The sequence below is a fragment of the Phytophthora sojae genome (genome assembly GCF_000149755.1).
Source record: "Phytophthora sojae unplaced genomic scaffold PHYSOscaffold_5, whole genome shotgun sequence".
NCBI classification, from domain to species: Eukaryota; Oomycota; class Peronosporomycetes; order Peronosporales; family Peronosporaceae; genus Phytophthora; species Phytophthora sojae.
Window position 1 is genome coordinate 1,503,846 of NW_009258119.1, and position 22,497 is coordinate 1,526,342.

General features: G+C 52.3%; 5 protein-coding genes across 5 annotated transcripts; 2 read left to right on the top strand and 3 right to left on the bottom strand.

Annotated features, from left to right (window-relative positions):
• Window positions 1–3,912: 3,912 nt before the first annotated feature.
• PHYSODRAFT_436147 (hypothetical protein) lies at window positions 3,913–4,818 on the top strand (the record flags this gene model as incomplete). The annotated part of the gene is made up of 3 exons (XM_009530334.1): window positions 3,913–4,037; window positions 4,095–4,599; window positions 4,645–4,818. Coding segments are annotated over 3 exons (804 nt in total), but the record flags the coding sequence as incomplete, so codon positions are not given.
• A 670-nt stretch (window positions 4,819–5,488) lies between these two features.
• Window positions 5,489–7,106, bottom strand: PHYSODRAFT_504986 (hypothetical protein; the record flags this gene model as incomplete). The annotated part of the gene is made up of 4 exons (XM_009530335.1): window positions 5,489–6,016; window positions 6,179–6,706; window positions 6,768–6,928; window positions 7,007–7,106. 4 exons carry the CDS (start codon window positions 7,104–7,106, stop codon window positions 5,489–5,491), a joined length of 1,317 nt encoding a protein of 438 aa, XP_009528630.1.
• A 2,233-nt stretch (window positions 7,107–9,339) lies between these two features.
• PHYSODRAFT_417934 (hypothetical protein) lies at window positions 9,340–9,678 on the top strand (the record flags this gene model as incomplete). Its single annotated transcript, XM_009530336.1, has 1 exon — window positions 9,340–9,678. A coding segment is annotated over one exon (339 nt), but the record flags the coding sequence as incomplete, so codon positions are not given.
• A 1,224-nt stretch (window positions 9,679–10,902) lies between these two features.
• Window positions 10,903–13,529, bottom strand: PHYSODRAFT_301665 (hypothetical protein; the record flags this gene model as incomplete). The annotated part of the gene is given in 5 exon segments (XM_009530337.1): window positions 10,903–11,418; window positions 11,821–12,193; window positions 12,334–12,569; window positions 12,617–13,497; window positions 13,517–13,529. The coding sequence occupies 5 exon segments, from the start codon at window positions 13,527–13,529 to the stop codon at window positions 10,903–10,905; spliced, it is 2,019 nt and encodes a 672-aa protein (XP_009528632.1).
• A 5,878-nt stretch (window positions 13,530–19,407) lies between these two features.
• Window positions 19,408–21,321, bottom strand: PHYSODRAFT_333190 (hypothetical protein; the record flags this gene model as incomplete). Its single annotated transcript, XM_009530338.1, has 2 exons — window positions 19,408–21,210; window positions 21,265–21,321. The coding sequence occupies 2 exons, from the start codon at window positions 21,319–21,321 to the stop codon at window positions 19,408–19,410; spliced, it is 1,860 nt and encodes a 619-aa protein (XP_009528633.1).
• Window positions 21,322–22,497: the final 1,176 nt, after the last annotated feature.

The window sequence follows — 22,497 nt, forward strand, 5'->3', positions numbered from 1 at the left end:
AACAGCGGCAACCGCATACCTGCATACGCGTGGCGGCATGGTGTCCCCCTTCGTGGCTGTACGGAAACCCCGTCTTGCTTCCTAGCTTCGTTTATCGCATAGTACACCTATGACGCCTTTGCGTCGATGAATCATACTGCTTGCGTTGATGAGCTATAACGTGCGAACTTCGCTATTGCCTCAAGTGTATTTCGCTACGAATAGAAGCACAGTCGTGTTCGTCGACTCCAACAGCATTTTCGCAGTTTCCGCCATGTATGGCATGCATCTGTACTGTGTCAGCGCCCTTTTGACAGCTATGTAAGTGCTATTGTGCGTGGTATCGTTCAGAAGGGACTTGAATTCTGGTCATTCTTACCAAAATTTACTCCTTCGCCAGAAAGTGGAAAAGGTGGAAATTTTTCTAATTTTGCCACTTTAAAGTGGTCTGATGATGAGCAAGCAACGGTATTGTGTATTATTTCATCTCGCGTGATTTTTACACAAATGCTTGTGGTGGATATCACTGTCCCCGAGTATGAGGAGGAACGAGCTGTTGGAAGCTGCCAGAGCGGGCGAGCTCCATCGCGCCAAGGCCTTGGTGCATCAAGGCACCGGCGTGGACAAGGACAACGCGCTTCGATGGGCTGCAAGAGAGGGGCGTCTGGAGGTAGTGCGGTATCTAGTGGATCGTGGGGCTGCGGTGAATTCCGTCGACTACTTAGGAGAGACAACATTGATGAGAGCCGCTGAAGGTGGACAGCTCGGTTTATTACTGAGGAGTGCAAGTGTGACGTGAATACTTCGAGTTTGAACGGATCCACGGCTCTGGTGTACGCTGCTAGGAGCGGACAGGTGGAAGTTGTGCGGTATCTTGCTGGGTCACCTGGTATTGAGCTGGATGCCAAGGACACGTACGGATACACAGCACTGATGAAGGCCTGCAAAGCTGGACATGTTGATGTTGTCCGATGTCTCGCTGAAGCTGGCGCCGATGTGAATGAGACTGACGCACTCGGACACACAACGTTGATGACCGCGTCCGGAAGTGGCTACCTCGAGGTTGTGCGATATCTCGTTGAGGAATGCGGCATGGCCGTGAATTCTAGGAACATGCGCGGTGACACGGCAGTCCGACTGGCTGTTGCGTCTAGGCATCATGGTATCGAGCAGTATCTCACCCCTCTGCTTCTCACCCCTCGAATCATCGATACGGCTGGCGATGCAGCTGAGATCGAGTCGAGCTGCTTTCTGACGAATGACGGCACGGAGTCGATAGAGCTGGAGTCTGCCCCACAAGTAGTTGCAGCAATGCAAAGACTGCTAATTCGGCTGGAGAAGTCAGAGAGCAAGCAATCGACACGAGTGCTTTCGATGTATACTTCACTTTGGAATCGCCTCAAGCAGATACTTGGACAGATCAGTGGTAATGCCAGCGATGAATGCGAGGCAGAATTTCGCGCACTGGTAGCTGAAGCTAAAACAGCCACGTTAAAGCAGCAGACGAGGTCCGACTTGGACACGGAAGCAACATTGCGGGTTCGGCTTTTGAGCTAAGGGTGGACGCATTTATGGACTCTACTGGCGGGAAGGGTACAACAGACTTGGCGTGGGCAGCTAGGAATGGTCGAATTGAAGTGGCTCGAGCTCTTATTGAAGGCGGCACAGACGTAAATGCTCAAACAGAGGATGGCCGAACTACTCTGATGATTGCCGCGGAAGATGGCCAGCTCCAAATGGCTAAATACCTCGTTGAACATGGTGCCAGTCTGACTGCCAGAGACAGTGTGGGGAATACAGTGCTGATGGCAGCCGCCGAAAAGGGGCGTGTGGAAATCTGCCAATATCTCACTGAGCTGCCTGGCTGCGACGTCAATGCCGCGAACGCATTCGGGCATACAGCTCCACTGCACACGGACATCTCAATGTTGTTCGGTACCTCGTCGAGCAACTCAGCGCTGACGTTAATACTGAGAGCAAATCCGGTCTTACAGCGCTGATGATGGCCACAATGGGCGGGGCGAGCAACATTGTGCGATTTCTGGCGGATAGCCACGATGCGGACGTCAATGCCAAGACGAATGATGGAGATACGGTCTTGATGCTCGGCGCCGGTGGAGGACATGCTGATGCATACATCTACTTCACTGAGGAGCGGAGACTTATTGTAAATGCCAAGAACGGCAACGGTGACACCGTACTCATGAGGGCTGCAGCAAACGGGAAAGTTGCGATCGTTCGATACCTCACAGAACACGGCGTGGACGTGAACGCCACAAACAAAAGAGGACACACAGCGCTGATGAAAGCCGCCAGAAATGGCCACGTCGAGGTCGTCCAGTGCCTCCTTGAGCAACGCGGAATTGATGTCGACCACAGAAACCAGCGCGGAGAATCTGCGGTTCGATTAGCCGCTGATCACGGACATCAAGAAATTCGGCGGATGCTGACACCATTTCTCCCACCTCGCCCTCAGCATGCCACAGCAGAAGTTATGTGTTCTAATGCTTTATCCAGCTACATGATCCCTCCTTCCGAAGTTGGTCTGGTCCACTTCTTCAAGAACGGCAACATTGGAGGCGAATACTTTGCCAAGTGGTTGGATGCCGACGCTGTCGTCAGGCTCATCATTCCGGACGCATCTCACACTGCATCCAAGGATGAAGTTCGCTTGTGGCAGCAACTGCGGCACCCCAACGTGATGAAAATGTATGGCGCGTGCGATGTTGGTCCAAACCTGCAGTTCTTCGTTTGTGAGTACGCGAGCAATGGATCACTTATTGAGCACGTGCAGTTCGCTTCGACCAAGAGACCAGCGATGTGGAAGTTGCTGCATGAGGCTGCACTAGGTCTCGAATACCTTCACGAGCGGGGAATCGTTCACGGTGATCTTCGCTGTGGTAACATTTTGATTAGTAGTGATGGGCTGGCGAAGCTGTCGAATTTCGGCTTGAGTGGATCGACGAAGAGATCTCGTGTGGGTCTTTGGATGTGGTGGGGTCAAAACGCTGGCAGGCTCCGGAGGTTTTGGAGGGTAAGCCGCCGACAGTTGCGTCCGATGTTTATTCTCTGGGTCTGTGTATTGCGGAAGCTGCCACGAGGGAGAAGCCGTGGGGCTGCCAAAAGGAGCACGCTGTGGACAAGTATAAGATCCACTGGACTCCAGAGACGGATACCCACAGCTTCAGTGAACCTGACTGCCCACCTGGAGACGTGCGCAGGCTGGTATGGCGGATGTGTAGCTACGATCCTGACCAACGGGCAAACCTGTCTTCCGTTGTCTTTGAGCTCGAACGCTTGACTTCTGCTGAGAGTTCTTTGTCTTCCGACCCGGAGTGTGAGCCTGCGATCGCTGTGGATGACAATGAGAGCATCGACGTTGACGAATTGTGGCTGGATGTGGAACAGTTCATGATTCTGTGCGACGAAGACCGGTATTGCCGAGCATTTGACGACCTCAAAAGCCTTCGTAAGGCTTTGAAAGATTCAAGCAGGAACCCGAAGTAGTTAGCACAGTTCAAGGCGCTTCTCACGGACTTTTGTCGGATAATCACAATGCCACCTGATCAATTCTCCCTGCTGCAAGCTTCTTCAACTCGTGGAATGATCGCAAACATGGACGCGTTCCATTCACGCATTGATACAGTATTGATATCCCTGAAGTCATCGTTAAATGAAGAGAGTGAGAGGAATTCACGGTGGCAACACCAGCGCAATGAACAGACCGGGAGGCTAACTTCGGAAGTGCAGGATACTTCGCTTCTATTGGACCGCCTTAAGACACCAGAAGAACGAGCGGCATACCTGAGGACCTTGAAAACAGAGATGGACAACCCTCAATCCAAGTACACACCAGACGAACTTACCGTGATGACCGACACATACACTGAAATTGCATCCACAATTGAGAGTGAGGATTTGTCGGAGCTTATCCCCGGATGGTTCATCCCTAGGTTCGAGTTGATCGTCGATGAGTGGCGTTGCCTGGGAAGTGGCGGGTTTGGGAGCGTGTTCCGAGCCAAGTGGCTTGACTCCGAGGTGGTGGCAAAGCTCCTTGGGTCTGAAACAGGAAAATCCTCCCAATCGAACTCGTCGTTGCTGTCGGACCTTTCAAGCTCCCAATCTTTAATAGAGTCTGCTGACCGAGAGGAAGCAATAGCCACATTTCGGCATGAAGTTGAGATTTGGTTTGGATTCAACCATCCTCATATCATTCGGCTCTTCGGCGCCTGCCACGTTAGCACGCCATTCTTCGTGTGCGAGTACGCCACCAACGGCACCCTCGTCAGCTACTTGAAAAAGCACCCGGATGAATTGTGGACGAAGCTGCACGAGGCCGCGTTGGGTGTTCAGTATCTCCACGCTAGAGGGGTTGTACACGGTGATCTGAAGGGCAACAACATCGTGATCGGGAGCGATATGAAGGCGAAGGTGACGGATTTTGGCTTGAGTTCTATTGCGAGCAAGGAGGATATGCCACAGATTTCAGGCGCGTGGCATTGGGTGGCGCCAGAATGTCTACCGGAGACCAACGACGCAGCACATAACTCGGCAAGCAAAAAGCCGACATTTGCGTCAGACATTTTCTCTCTTGGCATGTGTATTGTGGACGCACTGCGCGTTGTGGAGAATGTAGAAGCGGTGAAGTGCGGAAAGGTGCCGCAGCCTTGTCTGCCGTGGGGTAAACTCGACAACTTCCTCGTGCGGTACCATGCAACGAAGAGCAAACTTCCTGCAACACCTGCGAGCTGCAGTGACGACGAGTGGGAAATTGTAAAGCAGATGTGTGCGTTCGATCCGGAGAAACGAATCAAGATCTCGACTGTCGTTGACAAATTGGCGCAAATGGCCAGCGATCAACAGGACAGCCTTAAGGACAACTTGGAGACGGAGCAAGGAGCTCCGAAGGTCGCTCGGGAAGCAATCACAGCAGCACAAAAGCTGCTGAACCAGTTGGTAGACGCAGAGGACCGATCGAAGCCGCTACCTGCTTTGTATGCTTCGCTCTGGGATCGCCTGGGGCATGTACACGACACCATCGACGACAAGCACGAAAGCGAGTGTCAAACCGAGTTTTATTCACTGGTTGCTGATGCTGACGGGGCTACGCAGATGCTACAAGACGTGAGCGATAGTCTCATTCGTTTAGCTGAGACAACAATGCGGTATTACGCTCTGAATCGCCGTCTGGACAAGTTTTGCGATGCTTACTCCCCTCAGCTCATGCAGAACACGGAAACGGCAGAGCCAAGTGAGAGCTTTTTGGCTCGGTGGTCGCGCGTGTTTTGGAATCCCTAGTGGATCATCGAGTGGAAGATCTTTCGTGTATGCCGTGGAGCTCGCTACAATGCAAGTCCAGTTTGCATTTCTACGAATTTGATGAATACTTTATGCGGCAAATATTTGATCTTCATGGCTAACTTTGAAAACATTTCAACCCGAAGAAACTCTTAACTGGGCACTACTAGGCTTGCTTTTACCCATTCAGGACACAGTGATGATCTTGGAGTTACTTAATATTGCTCGTACGACGTCGACGCTTGGTTGGAGGCTCGTACGCATCAAGTGGTAGCGAGACCACCGCCGGTCGAGCGGATTTATTCTTATTGGGTTTCTTCGCGCCTTGGACAAGATCATCCCACTTCAGCAAAGCACGCGTCATGCGGTCACGCAAGTCCCCGATCTGCAGCAGCACCTCGCGTTGAACCTGTATCGTCGCAGAGCTGGATGAAGACGATCCTGTGAGCCTCGAGTGCTGCTCCCAGTCGTCTAGCAAGGGTAGGAAACGTTTTCGCATACGCAGTGCGCCATCCGCCAGACTTCGGAAGAGCGCGTCGTTATCAGAAGATTCCTCGCACACTTGCTTGGAAACCTCGATGGTCAGCTGGTACGACGAGCTTCCGAGACCGTATGCTTGCACAATGTCATTGATGTCCATGTTGTTGCCGTCATCATCGCTGTCAGAGGCTTCGCCCTGCAAAATACTAGAAGCTGCGTTGTCTTTCGTCTCCACACTTTCCCACTCTACGTCATCGTTCTCATTCTCCTCCTCAGCATCATCAGCTCCCAATCCTGCCAACGACGGCTCGTTCACGTCTTCCCATTGCACCTCATCATCACCATCCCCTTCGGCTCGACCACCGACACCATTTGCGGCATCTTCAGTATCTCCGTTACGCTTCTCTTCACCCAAAACAACATCATCTGCAGGACCTGGCAATGCCGATTTCTCTTCCTCTTCGTCAGACCCGTCTCGCACATCAAACGCGTCCAGCGTCGGCACCAGAATCTCAAAGACCCGGTTCATCTCCACCAGCACCTGCTCCATCTCCGGCACAAACTGCGCCATCTCTTTGTCTCTTTGTTGCTTCTTGGCTTCACTCACGCGTTCACGATGCCGTCTCGTGTCGACCTCTCGCTGTCGTTGTTCCTGCCGCCTCTCACGTCTGTGTGGGAACGCATACCCTCTCTGCATCAGCACAGCATGGCCTGCCACCAGCGACGGGTATTTGTCTCCAAAGTCCTGCTTCCACGTCTCAATCAGCGCCAGCACCTCCGTCACCTGCGGGGACCCCTGCGTTCTCGCCCGCAACGCTCTTGAAACATTGGCACTCGGGTCTTCACCCGCAGCCACCAGCAGCTGATCAAAGAACGAGGCCGTTTGATTCGTGATCAGCGCTCGAAACACCACGGACCGCTTGAAAATCTCATCACACAGCGCCACCGCCTGCAAAATAAATAATAAATAAATTACCGTAAGAGGAAAAATACTTTACGTCTTCACTGACCCTGGAGAAGACGGTAGGCGGCCTGCTGCCTCGCTGCAATTGACACAGCACTGTTAAGTGGAGCTTCTTAATGCAATGAGACTGCACTGGAGCTGCGGAATCTCGTAGCAGGCGCTTGAGATGCTTCAAGCAGGTTTCGGGGGTATCGGAGTTGTCATTTTCTGCAGATGGCGCCATCATTCCGCGTCGGCCACGCCCTCGACCGCGTTTACTGCTCGTCGACGCTGTAGACGCGACACGGAAGTAGCCGGCCAGGGCCTCGTCGAAGCGAGCGGCCTCGTTCTCGCTGTTGAGCTGCTGGATGCCCGTCGGGGCCGAGACTCCATGGCGTCGGTCCATCTGCCCGCTGTAAGAAAACAAAAACGAGTGCGAAATGAAAACATATTGGTAATTAATTTTCTGAGATATAGTGGAAATAGTTTTCAAGGCGAAAATTCGGACTCATTTTTCTAAAGCTCGCCAATGAGTGATGGCCAGGCCTCCTTATGGATTTTCACGGGTTTTCCCAGATTTCCCATTTTTAAATCTCAAATACTCCCGTGAAAAACAGAAGACTGATTTGCGGGCTTTGCCCCGCGGTGTTCGCAGTTCGGTCTTTTTTTTACTGTATTCCAAAACCTGCACAGTAGAAAACTTTATTTACTACTAGTAGTATATGTAGTAATAGCGCTATGCTTGCCGCAGAAGAGAGTTGCGTGAAGACGTTCTTGAATTTTAGCACTTGCTCTTATTTTTGTACTGTGAAATATCATGCGTCCATTTGCTGGATGGCTTACGCTGCTCGATCTGCCGTGGCGAATCAACGTGAACTCACACTATTGGGCTGCTACCGCGGGAGTCCCCGTATGTGGCGCTGCAGCAGTGCGCGGCGACGGGCGTAGTCAGCCGTCATAACCGCAAATTTCATTTCATTGCATGAACTCACACTAGCGTTACTGCTATTCATGGTACATACTGCACAGCTTCAAGCTGCCAGACTGAGCTTCGGTTCATATTGAATGTATAATGTGTTTATTTTTTCTGGGGTTATTCGGTGTATATGTCCAAATTTGACGCCTGCAACTTGATTTTGTAGAATTGCTATACTGATTTCAATGCCGTTTAGGTCTCCCCACTTCAAAGTCGACTCTCAACAAACAGTCTGCACCCACGACCATTAATCAATAGCGATATTTTTGTTTTACTCAACGACGGTTTATGGTTGCTGCTGCTGTGGCGTCCGACATGTACAAACAGATATCGTATCTTAGAAATGACAGCCACATGCCAAAACTAACTTAGCCGATACGACGGCGACCTACCTATTGCTCGCTTGCTGCCCCGATTCGGTCGATTCCTGATATATTGCATTGACTGACTGACACCCCTCTTTATTATTGCTGCTGCCTGGTTAGCTTGTCGCCGAAAGCATGCTTTGAGCTGTAATAAATCGGAGTTTGCGCTGCTGTGCTGTAATACAATTGCTGTACAACTGTCATTGCTGTTGTTTCAAATAGCTCTTTAACCGATAATGCAACATAAAAGCATATGTTGCATTATCTCAAACACCCGCAGGGGCACAAACGACAGTTCTTACGAACTGCGGATTTTATGCTACGGAATTGTATATGATTAGCTTTTGGTGTCGCAGCGCAACGAAGAGAACGCTATCTAAATGCTGAAAGCGCTCGAATAATGGTCCAACACAGCTGTGGGACGATAGGACCGTCTACTGGGTTCATTTACCTTATTTTGTGTCAGGTATCTTTGTAAGCTTGAGCTGCCAGGACAGGGTGGGGAAATCAAGGGTGGGGGTGGACTTTTGAGGTTGCAAATTCACTAATAGAATGCTTGCTACGGCCCATTGTTGCTTGGATCAGGATACCTTTGCTACGGGTTATTATTGTTAGATCACGGCAATCTTTGCGTATTAGGTCTCTTTTTTAGTAGATGTAGGAAAACATATTCAATCAGCGGAACTGTCAACGATAATTAAACGTGGGCGCTTTTCAATATTGAGGTTGTTCCGCATAGACAACGATCATCACGACAGCACTGACTGTGATGTATCTTAATGTTACTACTTGGGGTTCTTATGATGACATCTAATGGCTCTGAAGCACCAGTATCAACATCGGAATAAGTGGGTGAATCATTTGACTTAAGTAAAGTATGCGTCCCATAACTCCCATATTCAAATCCAGAATTCTCCCTTGATAAGCGACTTTACGGGAAAACTGGGAACTCCCATCTTTAAGGAGGGCTGGTGATGGCACACGATTGAGCCATTGTATTGACGACTTTTATATTTATTTTATTTTTCGTCGGAATTAATATTTAAAACGCTGATTTTTTTTTCTTTTTCGCTGAACTGACAGAGGCCGACCACACGATTCGACGGAGTTTTGCAGCAACGTGACTATACAGAAGAAGTGTGTTTTATTGTACTTCTACTTCTTTCACGTATCGATAGTGATAAGTGTTGTCTTTCTTTCTTGTTTTAGTAGGATTATTCTTCATGGGTGCAGCGTGGCGCTCCCTCGCACCATGCAGATGTACTCCACAAAACTTAACTCGCCAGAACCTGCCGAAGATGCTGACACTAAATTGCGCCTTGCTCAAGGAAAGGAAGTTGATCGCTGCCGTCGTTAACGACAGCCTCCCCGTCGCTCTGCTGCAGGACGAGATCAAGTCGAAGTTTCCCAACACCGTGTGGGCTGCGTGTGATCTGCAGCTCTTCTTGGCGAAGAAGTCCGACGGCACGTGGCTGGACGCTCATAGTGACTTCGCTTCTGTGGAGCTCGATGGCGACGGTTGCCCGCAAGGGCTCGTGGAGATGCAGCCACTGCTGTGGCCCAAGAACCCCAGGTACTTCGGAGCCAACTTTAAGCCAGCGGTGGGTCAGCTGCACGTGCTGGTGGTGACTCCGAAACCACAAAAGCAATTGTGGCTCGTCACGGGGTCGGTCGAAGATGCGCTTGGGCCGAACCGAATTCGTTGGACACTGTACATGATCGCTCAGCAGTATGTTGGTTTCTACGATCCTGCTCGCCGCAGTTGTGATGGGAAAGAAAGTGCGTTCTGGTATGAAGAAGACAAGCTCTGTATTCACGTTTTATTCAAGACTGGTAAGGCAATTTGGTGATGTAATTTGTAGGTGGATGCGTGACCTAACCATGTTATGTTTGCAGAATTGAATGCATTGGAGTTCGAGAATGCTGCTCGTGAGGGGCAGATGGTGCTTGGCTCTCCACTAACGGGCCACGAGGTGTGGACAACCGTGGACGAGGTGCTCACTACTGAGCCACAAGCGCTTCGGCGCATCTTTTGCGACCAATACAAACCTGACGAGGCGATGTCTCCGCAATAATTGAGGGCTCTGCCAGGCGATCTGGATGCGGGCTTTGAGCTCATGGATACTTCGACGGATGAGTTTCAGTATCAAAATGGGGCTTACTCACTTTGTCCAGTTGCAGCTAGTGTTGAATGAGGGTAACCTGCGGTATTTGCTGGGCACGATAATCGATGGCTTCGCCAGACGATCTGAATTTCGGTTTTTGAACTCTTGGATACTTTATTTCACTATCAACGAGTAGAACAGGAACGGTAATTCATCCCGTGAGGGCTGCAATGTGGCGAAACCCCCGCCTACCGGTGATGCGAAGTTCTCATCGTTCTCATTGAGAACGATCTGAACGATCTGCTGGCACTTTCATTCGAAATGCGCGGATATTTGACGGCAAGGAGAATTTTGTTTTGCTACTTCAGAGCATTTGTAGCGATGCGAGTCCCAAAGCGGTAGCCGGTGCAATCGGCCCCAAAAGCAATAACAAGATCCTCCAAGATCCAATTAAGGATGCCAACAGTGATGTTTCACCTTGCTCGACGAAGCTCTCACCTGGGGTGCAGCATCGACACTAGCGATACACAGGGGACCATCAAGACGCACCAGGTTCGAATTGACTACTCAAGTACCCTGCAAGTTCCATGCTGACAGGCTCTCTACCTCGATGCGTAAAAAAATAAGTTTTTATGAATGCAATGGATCCTTCTGTTCCGCTTGCCTGCTTTTCCTACTTCCCTGATCTTTTGTCTGAAGGACACAAAATCTGAATGGCAAAGATCCGTGTCGATACCGAACTGGCCAACGCATATGTCAAGGCTTTTTCTCTACAAATTCTGCAGCCGCTATCTCGACCTCATCAAGCCCAACCAAACGCGCCTGGGCTCCTTCTGTGGCAGGTAGTTCAAGCGAAAGGTTAAGCAGCAACCGTGGGAATTTGCCGGTGTCCGACATAGCTCCAGCAAGCACGGGAACAGAACTGTTGGACTCGATAACGGACTTGCCACGCTTGGTAGTGACGACAACCGCAATACTGAGAGCCAATAGCGCAGAGCAGCCAACGACCGATATGATGCAGTTAATGAATGGAATAGATACTTGCGTTACGAAGACGTTGATGTTACCGATAAAATCGGGGACCCATCGGCCATCATTGGAGGAAATCGTGTGCAACACGGCCGCTTTGAAGAGGAAGTGGAACCCCGCGGTGTAGCTCATTTGTAGACTTTCCTCGGCGAACAAATGGTTTGCCACAGTGTTGTTGATGTACGAATCGGCTTGAAAGGAGCACGACAATGGGTCGACGGTGGTAAGGTAGTCTCCGGCTTCCTGCGCAACGAAATCAAAGTTTCGGGGCAAAAGTGTTCATGAGTCTTCGGGAGCGCCGCCAATAGATGCACATGGACGAGGAGAACGTGTGGACACATCCGCCGATGACTCGGAGGATCCGACGGCAACAGGAGAGCCGGCGGCAGCCGGGCTCTGGGTACACCAATGACTACCCATATATACTGAGATCAAGTCAAGCGGAAACCGGGAGTAATCCGTCTGATGAGAGGCACCAACGAGCACAAGGAGAACAAGAAGGAAAGCAGGAGGGGAAGACTAGAGAGTAGTTTGAGAGACGATAACATTTAATCTCACTTCGGAATTTGCCCCCTCAACCACAAGCTACAAACCAACAAAAAGTATGGGTAGAGCCTTGTCGACTTGAACGAGCTTCTACCAGACCATATTACCATACGAAAAAAGAACCAAGTTGCCGGGAAACATCACTCCTAAATCAATGCTGCCGTGTAGGGAATCGGTTATGCTGCTTTCACTAGCGAGGAGTATCTTGCTCTGCTGCTTTAGCGAATCGGTGCTGAGCCGAACGCCATAGCAGTTCGAAAATTCGTCGGCGCAGCCGGCTTCGAAGGCAGCAGCTAAATCCTCCGAGGTCCAGTTAAAAACACCAATCGTGAGTGAGTACGTTGTACGAAGTTCCGATGCGACGATGTTCGGCTCATCACCGACCACCGTTAAGTTGAAGTGTTTATCACTGATTCGTTTGCCGAGAGATGAAAGGAACAGTGCGCACCCTGATTCAAAATCCATAGCTTCGCTGCAGAATGGTGTTGCCTTTACGGCCGGCTTAATAGTGTGTGTCGAAGCGCCAAACAACGAATCATTGAGTAACAAACACCCATCTGGGGTGCGCTGCGCCGAAATGGGAATGGTTTGCTCTCCATCTGCTGCATTCACTGCTCGGGTCGGAATGTCAAGGTAAACGACGTGTAGGTGAGAGAGTCTGCAAGTTCGTGGATGTGGTAGGCTGCACCAACTTCACCCACGACGATGTTCGCCGCTTTTCCCAGGAGATCGTGCAGCATCATGGATGCGGCTGGAATGAACTTATCGCCAGCAAATGCCATCAGTTCCCCAACAGTCAGGTCCTCGTCATATTCAGATTCATAGGTCGCGTTCCAGCAGCCGCTCGACTGTCTTTTACAAAGCGGTAGAAATCGCCATCATCTCCATGACTGACAGTTAAACCCCAAAGATCTCCAAGATTATCAAACAACTCCATCAGAGCCGTGATATACATCAACTGAGCCGTCTCAAGTTGAGCAGAAAAAGCAAAATCCATATCACTTACGTCACCGCGAACAGGAAGCTCGAATGTCTCCTTTGGTTCGATAGCCGTCGGCAGGGCGTCCAGCAGCCAAGTGCTCTCAGGATAGCCAAACACGACCTGTGGGGGCTCGACCAGCGCTCCGACTATTGGAAGCAGACTCTCAGCATGGTTCTCGCACGTGAATCTAACGTTTTTGACCGGGGTGTATCGAGTGCGCAAGATGGTGTTCAGTGCCGAATTGTTGAGGGCTCTCTCGATCAGCGATGGGTTCCACGCAGAGCTGTCGTATGTTGGAACGGTCACAGCCAAGTCTTCCGCCACAATCCACAAATGGGTCCGTCCCGGAACTAGCTGGACATTCACCGAGGTCGGCCTGTTGCATATCAAGACCCCTAGAGCAGCCTCCGCAAGTGTTGGGGCCACCCCCAGCCAGAAACCCGTCTCGCTTTTAGTAAACCATTTGGCACCCAGACACAATAGAACCACGGCGACCAGCGGTTCGACAGCAACCTCGATGGCTTTGTTGACGGCCGACATGAAGTTGCTCATCCTCGAATTGTACTTGTCCAGCAGCTCTTTACGCTCCACGTCGTTGATTTCGCCGACCTCGACGGAAAAGAAACTAGCTCCATTGCCCGAAAAGAACGCGAGAACCAACCCTGTCACTCCAACGATGAATAGAGCCACGGCGAGGATCTTAACGACGGAGAAGTCGATCCGCAACTGGTTGCCACTGCCATTGTTCGGTCCAGCGTTCACAGCCTGATCCAACTTGATTTTCTCCTCGGAGGCTGACGCCTAGGGTAGTACGGGGTGAATCCATGACGGCTTCCCTTCCGATGACATGGAACAGCCAAACGCGAGCTTTCACCGACCTAGACGCGAGATGCCGACGAACTTGACGAGGGCGTGAAAACTAGTTGCAGGTTGGTCGCAAAAGCAGAAGTGAGGACAGTTATAAGAGAGACCAACGAAGCAGGTCGTCGATACCAAGTAAAAACGTGAGAGCAGCCGGGCAAGGCCAGATAGTCGCCATAAGCGCATTGTCCTTTTCCTCGTTAGAACGTGACTTGACTTTTTGAGACGGGCAACGGCTTTGGGGGGAGCCAACAGGGTACCCTTGGCTCGAAACGACAATTTCCGGACGCGCGAAACCAGAATAGCACGATTGAGTCAATAGGGGGGGGGGGGTCAGAATTAGCTTTTTCGCCGACATTTTTCGGCCGAAATGGTCACCATAAAAAATATGGTCAGCCGACATATCCATTTCGCGAAATGGTTCACCTGTTTGGCCGAACCATTTCTGAAATGGTCAGACATTTCCCGAAATGGTTGACCATTTTTTGGCTTCTGGTGACCTTCACTCTGTTTATCTTGCTAAATGTATTTACGTCGATTTACACAAATGTCGAGCACGTGCGTTGCGATGCACCAGCGCGCGGAGCGAGCCGGCGGCGGCAGCGGCGACGCTCTTCTGGACGCTCCTGCGCCGTGCACATCGCGGCCTGGAGCTAGCGCAAGCTCACGCGCGTGTTGTGTGGTGCTGCATGGCGCCATGGCCTGCTACCACGCAGCGCCACAACGGGCCCCGCGGTCTGCTGCCCATGCGTGGCAGACAGCTAACGGGCAGCTAACGCTCCTACATTCCTACGTGCGTCCTCTACGCAGCGCTGCTGTCGCAGAGGCGCCCATCGGCTCCAGCTTGCTGCCCGAGCCACAGGGCACGCGCAGCAAGCTGCAGCCTTGCATAGATAAGCTATTCCGGTCATTTCATATGAGACAGCCTCAAACAAAAATATACTTTTTGGATGGTGCACTTGTTGGTCCGTACGGCCTGGAGCCACCACTAGTAGGAAAAAGGAAAAAGATTGAATGGCTGAGCCTCCCAGCTCTTACCACTACTCTCGGGCTTGAGCCCGTTTCTCATGCAACGACCCGCAGCTCTCAGCTCTGCTAATTTTCTCAGGTACCTAGCCTCAGCTTTCGCCCGGGTCTCAACTCTGACCTTCAACTTGGTCTTCAATGTGCATTCCAACACGCCTCCCTCGAAGCATGAGCTTCGACTAATCCGCATCACCAATGCCGGCCAGCCCCAGCATGTTCTGCACACGCAGCTTGTCGAGCGGCTTCGTGAAAGTGTCAGCGGGGTTCACCTCGCCTCTTATCTTGTGCAGTTCAATCACGCCTCGTTCAGCTTGCTCACGCACAAAGTGCCAGCGCAACTCAATGTGTCGGGTGCGACCGCTGTAGGTAGGATTCGTAGCCATGATGTGCGCGGCTTGGTTGTCGATACCAATGCGCAGCTTCAGACACTTGTGTGGCAGTATTTCCTGCAGAATGTTGCTTTCTGCAACTGCCTCCATTGTCGCTTCACAGGCGGCCACGTACTCTGCCTCAGCCGTAGATAGAGCGACGATGGATTGGCGTCTCGACATCCAGGATACCGCCCCACCAGCCAGCGTGAACACGAAACCTGTCGTGCTTTTGCGGGTCTCCGGGTCGTTGGCCCAGTCACTGTCGCAGTAGCCCTCAAGCACCACAGTCTTCGACTCGCTCGACTGTCGGTCATACGTAATTCCATCCCCAACATGCTTGCTGGATGGCTTTGCTACAAAGCGACTCAGCTGGCTCAGTGCGAACGCCAAATCAGGTCGGGTACTAGTGGCCAGATACATTAACCCACCCACTGCCTCTCGATATGGAAAACTGGTGTCGCTTTCTTCATCATCACCAAGCGGCACGAGGCGAGCATTCACCTCCATCGGGTTCCCAACCGAGTGTGCCTCAGCGTAGCCAAACTTCTCCAAAATTTCTCGAGCGTACTTGCTCTGGCGGATGTGAAGCGGTCAGCGTTTTGCTCCACTTCCACCCATAGATACTGCGTCAAAAGTCTCTAGTCCTTGAGTCCGCACTCCTTGTCCAGGTCTTCGAACAACTTCTCCTTCTGCTTTTCATCCTGGGTCGCCACCCAGATGTCATCCACATAGACCAAAACCAGCATGATCTCCTCACCTTCAACATGATAATATAGGCAGGGTTCAGTCAAAGACCGTTGATAGCCACGATCCAGCATCCACCGGTTCAACTCGGTGTTCCATTCACGTCCAGACTGTCTTAACCCATACAATGCCTTCACTACCACGTAGATGTGCCCATCCATTTCACAGGGGAACCCCTCAATCGACCTCACATACTGTCGTATTCCTAGCTTCGCGTTCAGGTATGCTGTATTGATGTCTCCGCCATAGAGCGTCAGATTCAGTGCTCCTGCTAGTCCAACCATCAAACGAAACGAAGACATACGAGCCACAGGCGAGAACGTATCACCGAAATCGATTCCAGGGCGCTGGCAGTTGCCAAGTGCAACCAGCCTCGCCTTAAAGCGAATTACGTAGCCTTGCGTTGTGTGTCTGGTAGCGCAGAACTCTCACCAATGCCCTCGCTACGGCCTGGACATCGACAAGTCCGTGGGACTATTCCCCAGTCTCTCAGTCAGCGAAGCTCTCGACAGCGTTGCAGAATCCACGCTAGCGATGCAAATGGGGCCACTCAAGACGCGACAGGATCGGATTGACTTCCGCGCAGCTTCCATGCCCGACATGCGCTTCTCGTCCTCGCTAGTGCGTCTGTCCGACAACTCGCTGCGGCTGATTCGGGCGCGAAGGTACTCGGAGGTTGGTGATATCCGCGTTCTTCAAGCAACTCCAAGAGGATAGCCATTCAATGTGTGTGTGCAAGTGTGTTCAACCGCAGGCATTGTCTTGCAACCGGGGGTACTTATGAATGCGAATGTCATTGTTTTGCTTATTTTTTTCCTGGTAATGTAGAGTATTCATTGAAAGTCAACCGAGAGGTGGTGTGGTCACCAGTATGCAAAGGAAAGTAAAATGAATTCTGATGTTAGCTCCAACTCTAAACTAGTGCTTGTCCCTGCTCCTGGTTTTTGCCTACGAATTCGTACAGCTTCTCGAATCCGGCTTCTAGAACTCTAAGCACCAGAGCGAGAATTGCTTCGGATCGTACAACATGCACTGCGGCAGACACGAGACTGGCCAGGGCTGGCCACACTGGTCTACCGCTCTTGAAATATGCAATGCCACTTGGCCATGGTGTATCGAGTGCGTTTAAGTTTCATCCAGCTGTGCCTTGAACTCCTCGTTCTGTTGCTGTTCTGCGTAGTTGGCCACCAGCACTGGCACGTCGCGCAGCATGGTCTGCAGTGGCTCCCATGATTCCTCGATGTCATGCAGGCGTCGCCACGATACTAGTACTTCCCATTGTTGCGTTGCCGAGTTGTAGCGGTGGTCGCGAAAACACTCCACTCCTAGCACGATGCCTTGCTTGGCAACGTGCTCGAGGATCTCTTCATCGACGTTCATACTTGCGTCGTCGTAGTACTTGAGCCTGGAACCATGAACGTCAAAGGTGTCACCAGTAAGGAGATGCTCCACCATGAACGAGTATTCGCGAGCTTCTGTCACGCAGTAAGGGCCCACCCAGCGTACCATCAATTTGGTGCCGCGTAGACGCTCGTCGACACGAGACCAAAGTACATAGTCTCCAACGCTGAAGTTCTCGAGTTTCCCCTCCTTAGCCATTTTCTGATACATACGGGTCTTCTCCTTTCGATCCACAACCTCTTGATGCATCGAGTGTAGGCTCTCACGCAGCACCTCTAGCTCCTCCTCCACTGTGTCCATGTTAATCTTCATCAACTTGGCCTTGGTCTGCAACGTGCGGGGGAGCAGCACCGTGTCCAGCTGCGTCGACACTTGGAGGCCTGTGAAGAGCTCTAGGGGTGCATTGCCACCAAGCGAGTTCACGGGCGTTTGGTTCAGATTGGCCTGCACGAGAGGCACCAAATGCTCCCAGCTCTTGGTGTCGAGCTGGTATTCCAACAGCAGCGCTCTCACCACCTGGAGCACGTCTCGGTTGAGGCGCTCGACAGTGCCGTTCACCCACGGAGTGTAGACGGGCACGAATGTGTGCAGCGCCCTTAATCGTTCCCGCAGATTCTCCATCAACTCGTTCTTGAAATGGGTGCCATTGTCCGAAACCCACATTGCCGGCAGTCCGAATCGTTGAGCCCAATCCAGTATAGCCGCCACGGTCACCGTGCTTGTAGGTGAATCACTCGGCACTAACTCACAGTAGTGCGTCAGTTCATCCTTCAGTACCAGCAAATAGCGCGTGCTTCCGTACGAGTCTCCCATAAACAGAAAATCGAAGTGCAGTACCTCGTTGCGTCCGGCAGGCTCGGGGTGATCGCTCCATGGACGCTGGATAAGCTGGCTGCCTCTGATGTGCTTACAGAGCAAGCAGTCTGCGACGAATTCCCTGACCACCTTTCCCATGGACTTAATCCAGTACTGCGCCTGCATCTGGCGCAGCATGACGTCGGCTCCCCGGTGAGTGTTCAAACCGCAGTGAGCCACGATGAGACTGCGCGTGATCAGATCCTTGGCCGGCGCCGGGATCCACACCTTCCCCTCCACCTGAAGGAGCTCAGAGTCCGGTGCGACCGACGCAGTCGCCGTCGACGGCGCTGAGCGGCGGTGGCGTTGCTGCGCCCCTATGACTTGATCAACAGATGGCCACACGAAAGCTTCGTCACTAAGCGGACGAAGGCGCGAGAGCTCACGGAACGACCGAGTCCGCACAGCCTTGACAGACACTTGAGAGGTGTCGGCGGGAGCCAACCAGCGCGACACTAAATCCGCCCAATCGTTCTTAGAGCCCTTGACATGTTCGATTTCATAGCGGTAGTCCGACAGCATCAGGGCCCACCGCTGCAACTTTCCGCGCACATGCTTGCGAACCTCCGTGTGGGGGCAGAAGATCTGAATGAGATTCGCGTGGTCGCAAAATAATTTGAACCCTGCTTCGCGGTGCAGCAGATACTCCAGGTCCTTCGCAGCCTTGATAATGGGATAGCCTTCCTTCTCTGCAATCGACCAGTGTAGCTTAGCACCCTTAAACATACCGCCCTTGCAGATTAAAAGCTCGTGCGACTGGTCGGTCAAGATCTTATGGTCATCCCAGCACTCCACTTGCGAGACAATGAGTGGCCATCCTCGGTCCGAGGCATCCGTAGTCACGCACACAGTAGCCGCCTCGCTAGGGAACGCCAGCTTCGTTGATCGAGCCACAGAGTCAAGGAACTCGCGATAGTGGTGCTTCTCCTCAGCCGTCCACGTGAGCGCAAGTCCTTCAGCATAACGCTGCTTCCGACTGTGTTCTTCAAATGCACTCTCCAGTTTGGCTTGAAGTGGGGCCGCATGCTGGGCAAAGTTCACGATAGATTCACGCAACCAATTAGCTGCGCAAAGCAGCTTCTGCAAATCTGCCGCTGTGGCTGGAAGCGGCAGTGAACACAGAGCTGCAACTCGTTCGGGATCGTGGCGAACGCCCTCACCGTCAATGAGGCGTCCGCACCAGGAGATCTCACGCGCGAAGAGACAGCTCTTGTTGGCATTGAGCTTCAGACCATACTCGCGGAGGCGAGCGAAGAATTTCTTGAGCACCGCGATGAACTCCTCCGCAGTCTTAGCGAACACGACGATATCGTCCACCCAGATCAGTACGTTTTCATACACCATATCGCGAAACACCTCCTGCATTTGGTTTTGGAAATGGATCGGCGAGTCGGTTGCTCCTTGTGGCATGTGTACACAGTGTCATTCGTGATGAAGCTGAAATATTCACGGCAGTCCGGGTGCAGCAAAAGCTGCCAGAACCCCTTGAAGAGATCGAACGTTGCGAAGAAGCAAACCCTTAACCTTGGCAATCACCACCAGTAGGTTTGGCATTGCACCTGCGATAGGCACGGTGCGCTTGTTGATCGGGCGGCAGTCGGGGGCGCACCGAAAGTCTTCGACGGGACCCTTCTTGCGAACGGGAATGGCCGCACAAGCCCACCTACTCTGATTGTTACGTACAACCAGCTCAAATTCTTCCAGCTGCCTGCCGTAGTCCCGAAGGAACTTGGGTTTCAGCTCAGAGTACTGGCGAGGCTTCGTTCGATACGGTGTGGAGCCGTCGACCAATACGACTCGCAGTGGCTCGAGCTTGGCGGGTGGGTCCGCGCCTAGCTTCGTCCGCCATAGATCAACTTCTTCCTTGGTGGCATCTCGCAGCGCATCCTTAAATTCGTGTGGAAACCTGGCCTTGACAGCGTCGTCCAACATTACGTCGAGTCGGTCCATGATTTCATCCAGGTTGGTCGCGCCCACGATGTCATCCTCCGGTATACCATCCTCGTCCTCCTCGGGGCCACCTTTGGCTGCGAGGCGCTCCAGGAGATGATCCACGTTGATCCCAAGCGACTTCAGAGTTCGATCACCAAGTAAGAACTCATCCGCATCTCCATCGATCACTACACACTGTAGTCTGCGCAGATTGACCGGACTGGCAGCCGTTAATAGCTGCACGTCAACTTCACACATCTCGGTGCAAGGAACGAGCCGTCCGTCTGCCACTTTAACCTTCATCGGCACATCCAGCTCTTCCACCACGAGGTCATCATCCAGTTTCCTCAGTTCATGCGTAATGTGGCGGGTAATCACGTCGTAGTCAGCGCCAGTGTCGGCTCGGAAAGGCACCTCCAATATGCCATTCAAAATGGCTGCACGCTCGCCGGGCTGCCCTATTGATCGCACAGTCTTCACACGCAAGCGCTGGTTCTTCATGTCATTCATTCGTTTTAGGGCTGCTTCTTTGTCTGCCTCACTAGCGGTGGGGCAATCCTTCACCCAATGTGCTCCATTGCACACGAGACAGCCATCGCGCGGAGGTGCGCGGGGCTTGTCGGCTTCTTGTTTCGACTGCTTGGGCTTGCTTGATGACGAGTGTTGGGGCTGTGAAACACGAGGCTTCAACGAAAGTGCTGGCTTCTTGTTGGAGTGATTGGTCTTGGGGTTGCTACGAGGTTTATCCACCTGCTTGAGCTCCTGGGCCAGCATGTGGTAGTGCTGCTGCTCTCGTGCGCGCTCGACTAAGGCCTCGTAGAGCGCAATATTGTCCTTCTGGAGTACCGGCTTGGCGATGACCAGGCGCTCCATCTCCAGCCTCAACATCTCTGGCGCAGTGTTCCTTAGCAGGTACTTGCAACGCAACTTCATGCGTTCGTCGTAATTCGGTTCATTTTCGCGTCCACTACCGAGGATTCCACCCAAACCATGGTCCTCCACAATCTTGTCAAACAGCACGACGTAATTCACCACACGAGCTTCGGTGTCTTCGATCTTAAGGTCCATCTTCAGTTCTTCCTTGAAAAGCTGGTCCATGTCCGGGATGCGGCTATTTTGCAGCGCTGAGCAACGCCGCGTGATCTCCAGGCCGAGATCTTCATCGGTCACGTCAGCCGCTCGCTTCTTCAGCACGAAGCGAGCCTGGTGGTCCAGGATGCGCGGCTCGATCGAGTTGCGGATCGAGGTGACAACGTGCTCGTACTGCTCGCCAGTAACCGCGCAGCGATTGCGAATCTTGGCTTCGTACTGGCGGCGCTAGGAGATTAGGGGCGCCTGGTCCCAGGCACTCAGGCTCGGAGGCTGAACCACCTCGAACACTGGCTGCGGCACGGTCATCTCAACGTCTCCGTCTGCGTCCGTGGCCATCTTGCTTGTCTAGGCTTTACGCCGTGCAGGTCGACTTGATGCTGTAGCGGTCGGCCCGCTTCTTCCTCTTGCCGCGGCTTCTGGTTCGTCCAGAAAGTATACTTTGTGGTCACCAGTATGCAAAGGAAAGTAAAATGAATTCTGATGTTAGCTCCAACTCTAAACTAGTGCTTGTCCCTGCTCCTGGCTTTTGCCTACGAATTCGTACAGCTTCTCGAATCCGGCTTCTAGAACTCTAAGCACCAGAGCGAGAATTGCTTCGGATCGTACAACATGCACTGCGGCTGGCCACAGGTGGGGAAGTGAGCGTGGGAGCTTGTCGGTATTCGCCATGGCCTCAGCCAGGACGGGGACTGAGCTGTTGCCTTCAATAATGGACTTACCGTGGGTGTGCGTCGCGGCAACCGAAAGGCTAAGCGCAGAAGCACGCAGCAGCCAACGATCTACAGGATACAGTTGGTAGGTGAAATAGACACTTTGAGCGTAAAGTGGTGGCTGTTTCCCGCCAAGTTATCATCAATGGCATGCAGGACGCCATTCTTAAACGCGAAATAGAGTCCCGCGGTGTAGCTCATTTGTAGACTCTGTTCTGCAAACAAATGATTCCCCACGGTGTTCTTGAGAAACCTGTCGGCTTGGTTTGAGCTCGAATCCCTCATGGCCCCGTGGAGATAATCTCTTGCTGCCTCGCTGCCTCGTCAACGTGAGCAAAGTTACGAGGAAGCAGCGTTGGTAGAACTCTGTCGACTTGCACCAGCTTTTGCCAGACCAGCAAATCGCAAGGGATCATTTTCACATCTGCAGCTAGAACCGCTGCAACATCAAAGACGTCGTCCATGGTATCGGTGCTGTCACCCTCCAGGAGTACCTTACTTTTCTGCTGTAAGCACTATGTGTTGAGCGTGACTCCGGAACAATGAGTCATTTTGTCGGCACCTTCAGCATCTAGGATGGCCGCGTCGACTGGGAGGGTTGGAATTGTAAGCGGTAGTGACGTATACGTGACAAACTCTGGAAGTTGATGTTTCTGGTAGGCAGCGCTGACTTCTTCCGTAGCAACATTCGCAGCGCTATTTAGCAGATTTTGGAACCTCGCACTTGCCGCTGGTACCAAGTTACAACAGCAAACGCCATCAGGTCACGGAAAGATTCTCGGTGTCGGCAACCTGAACATTG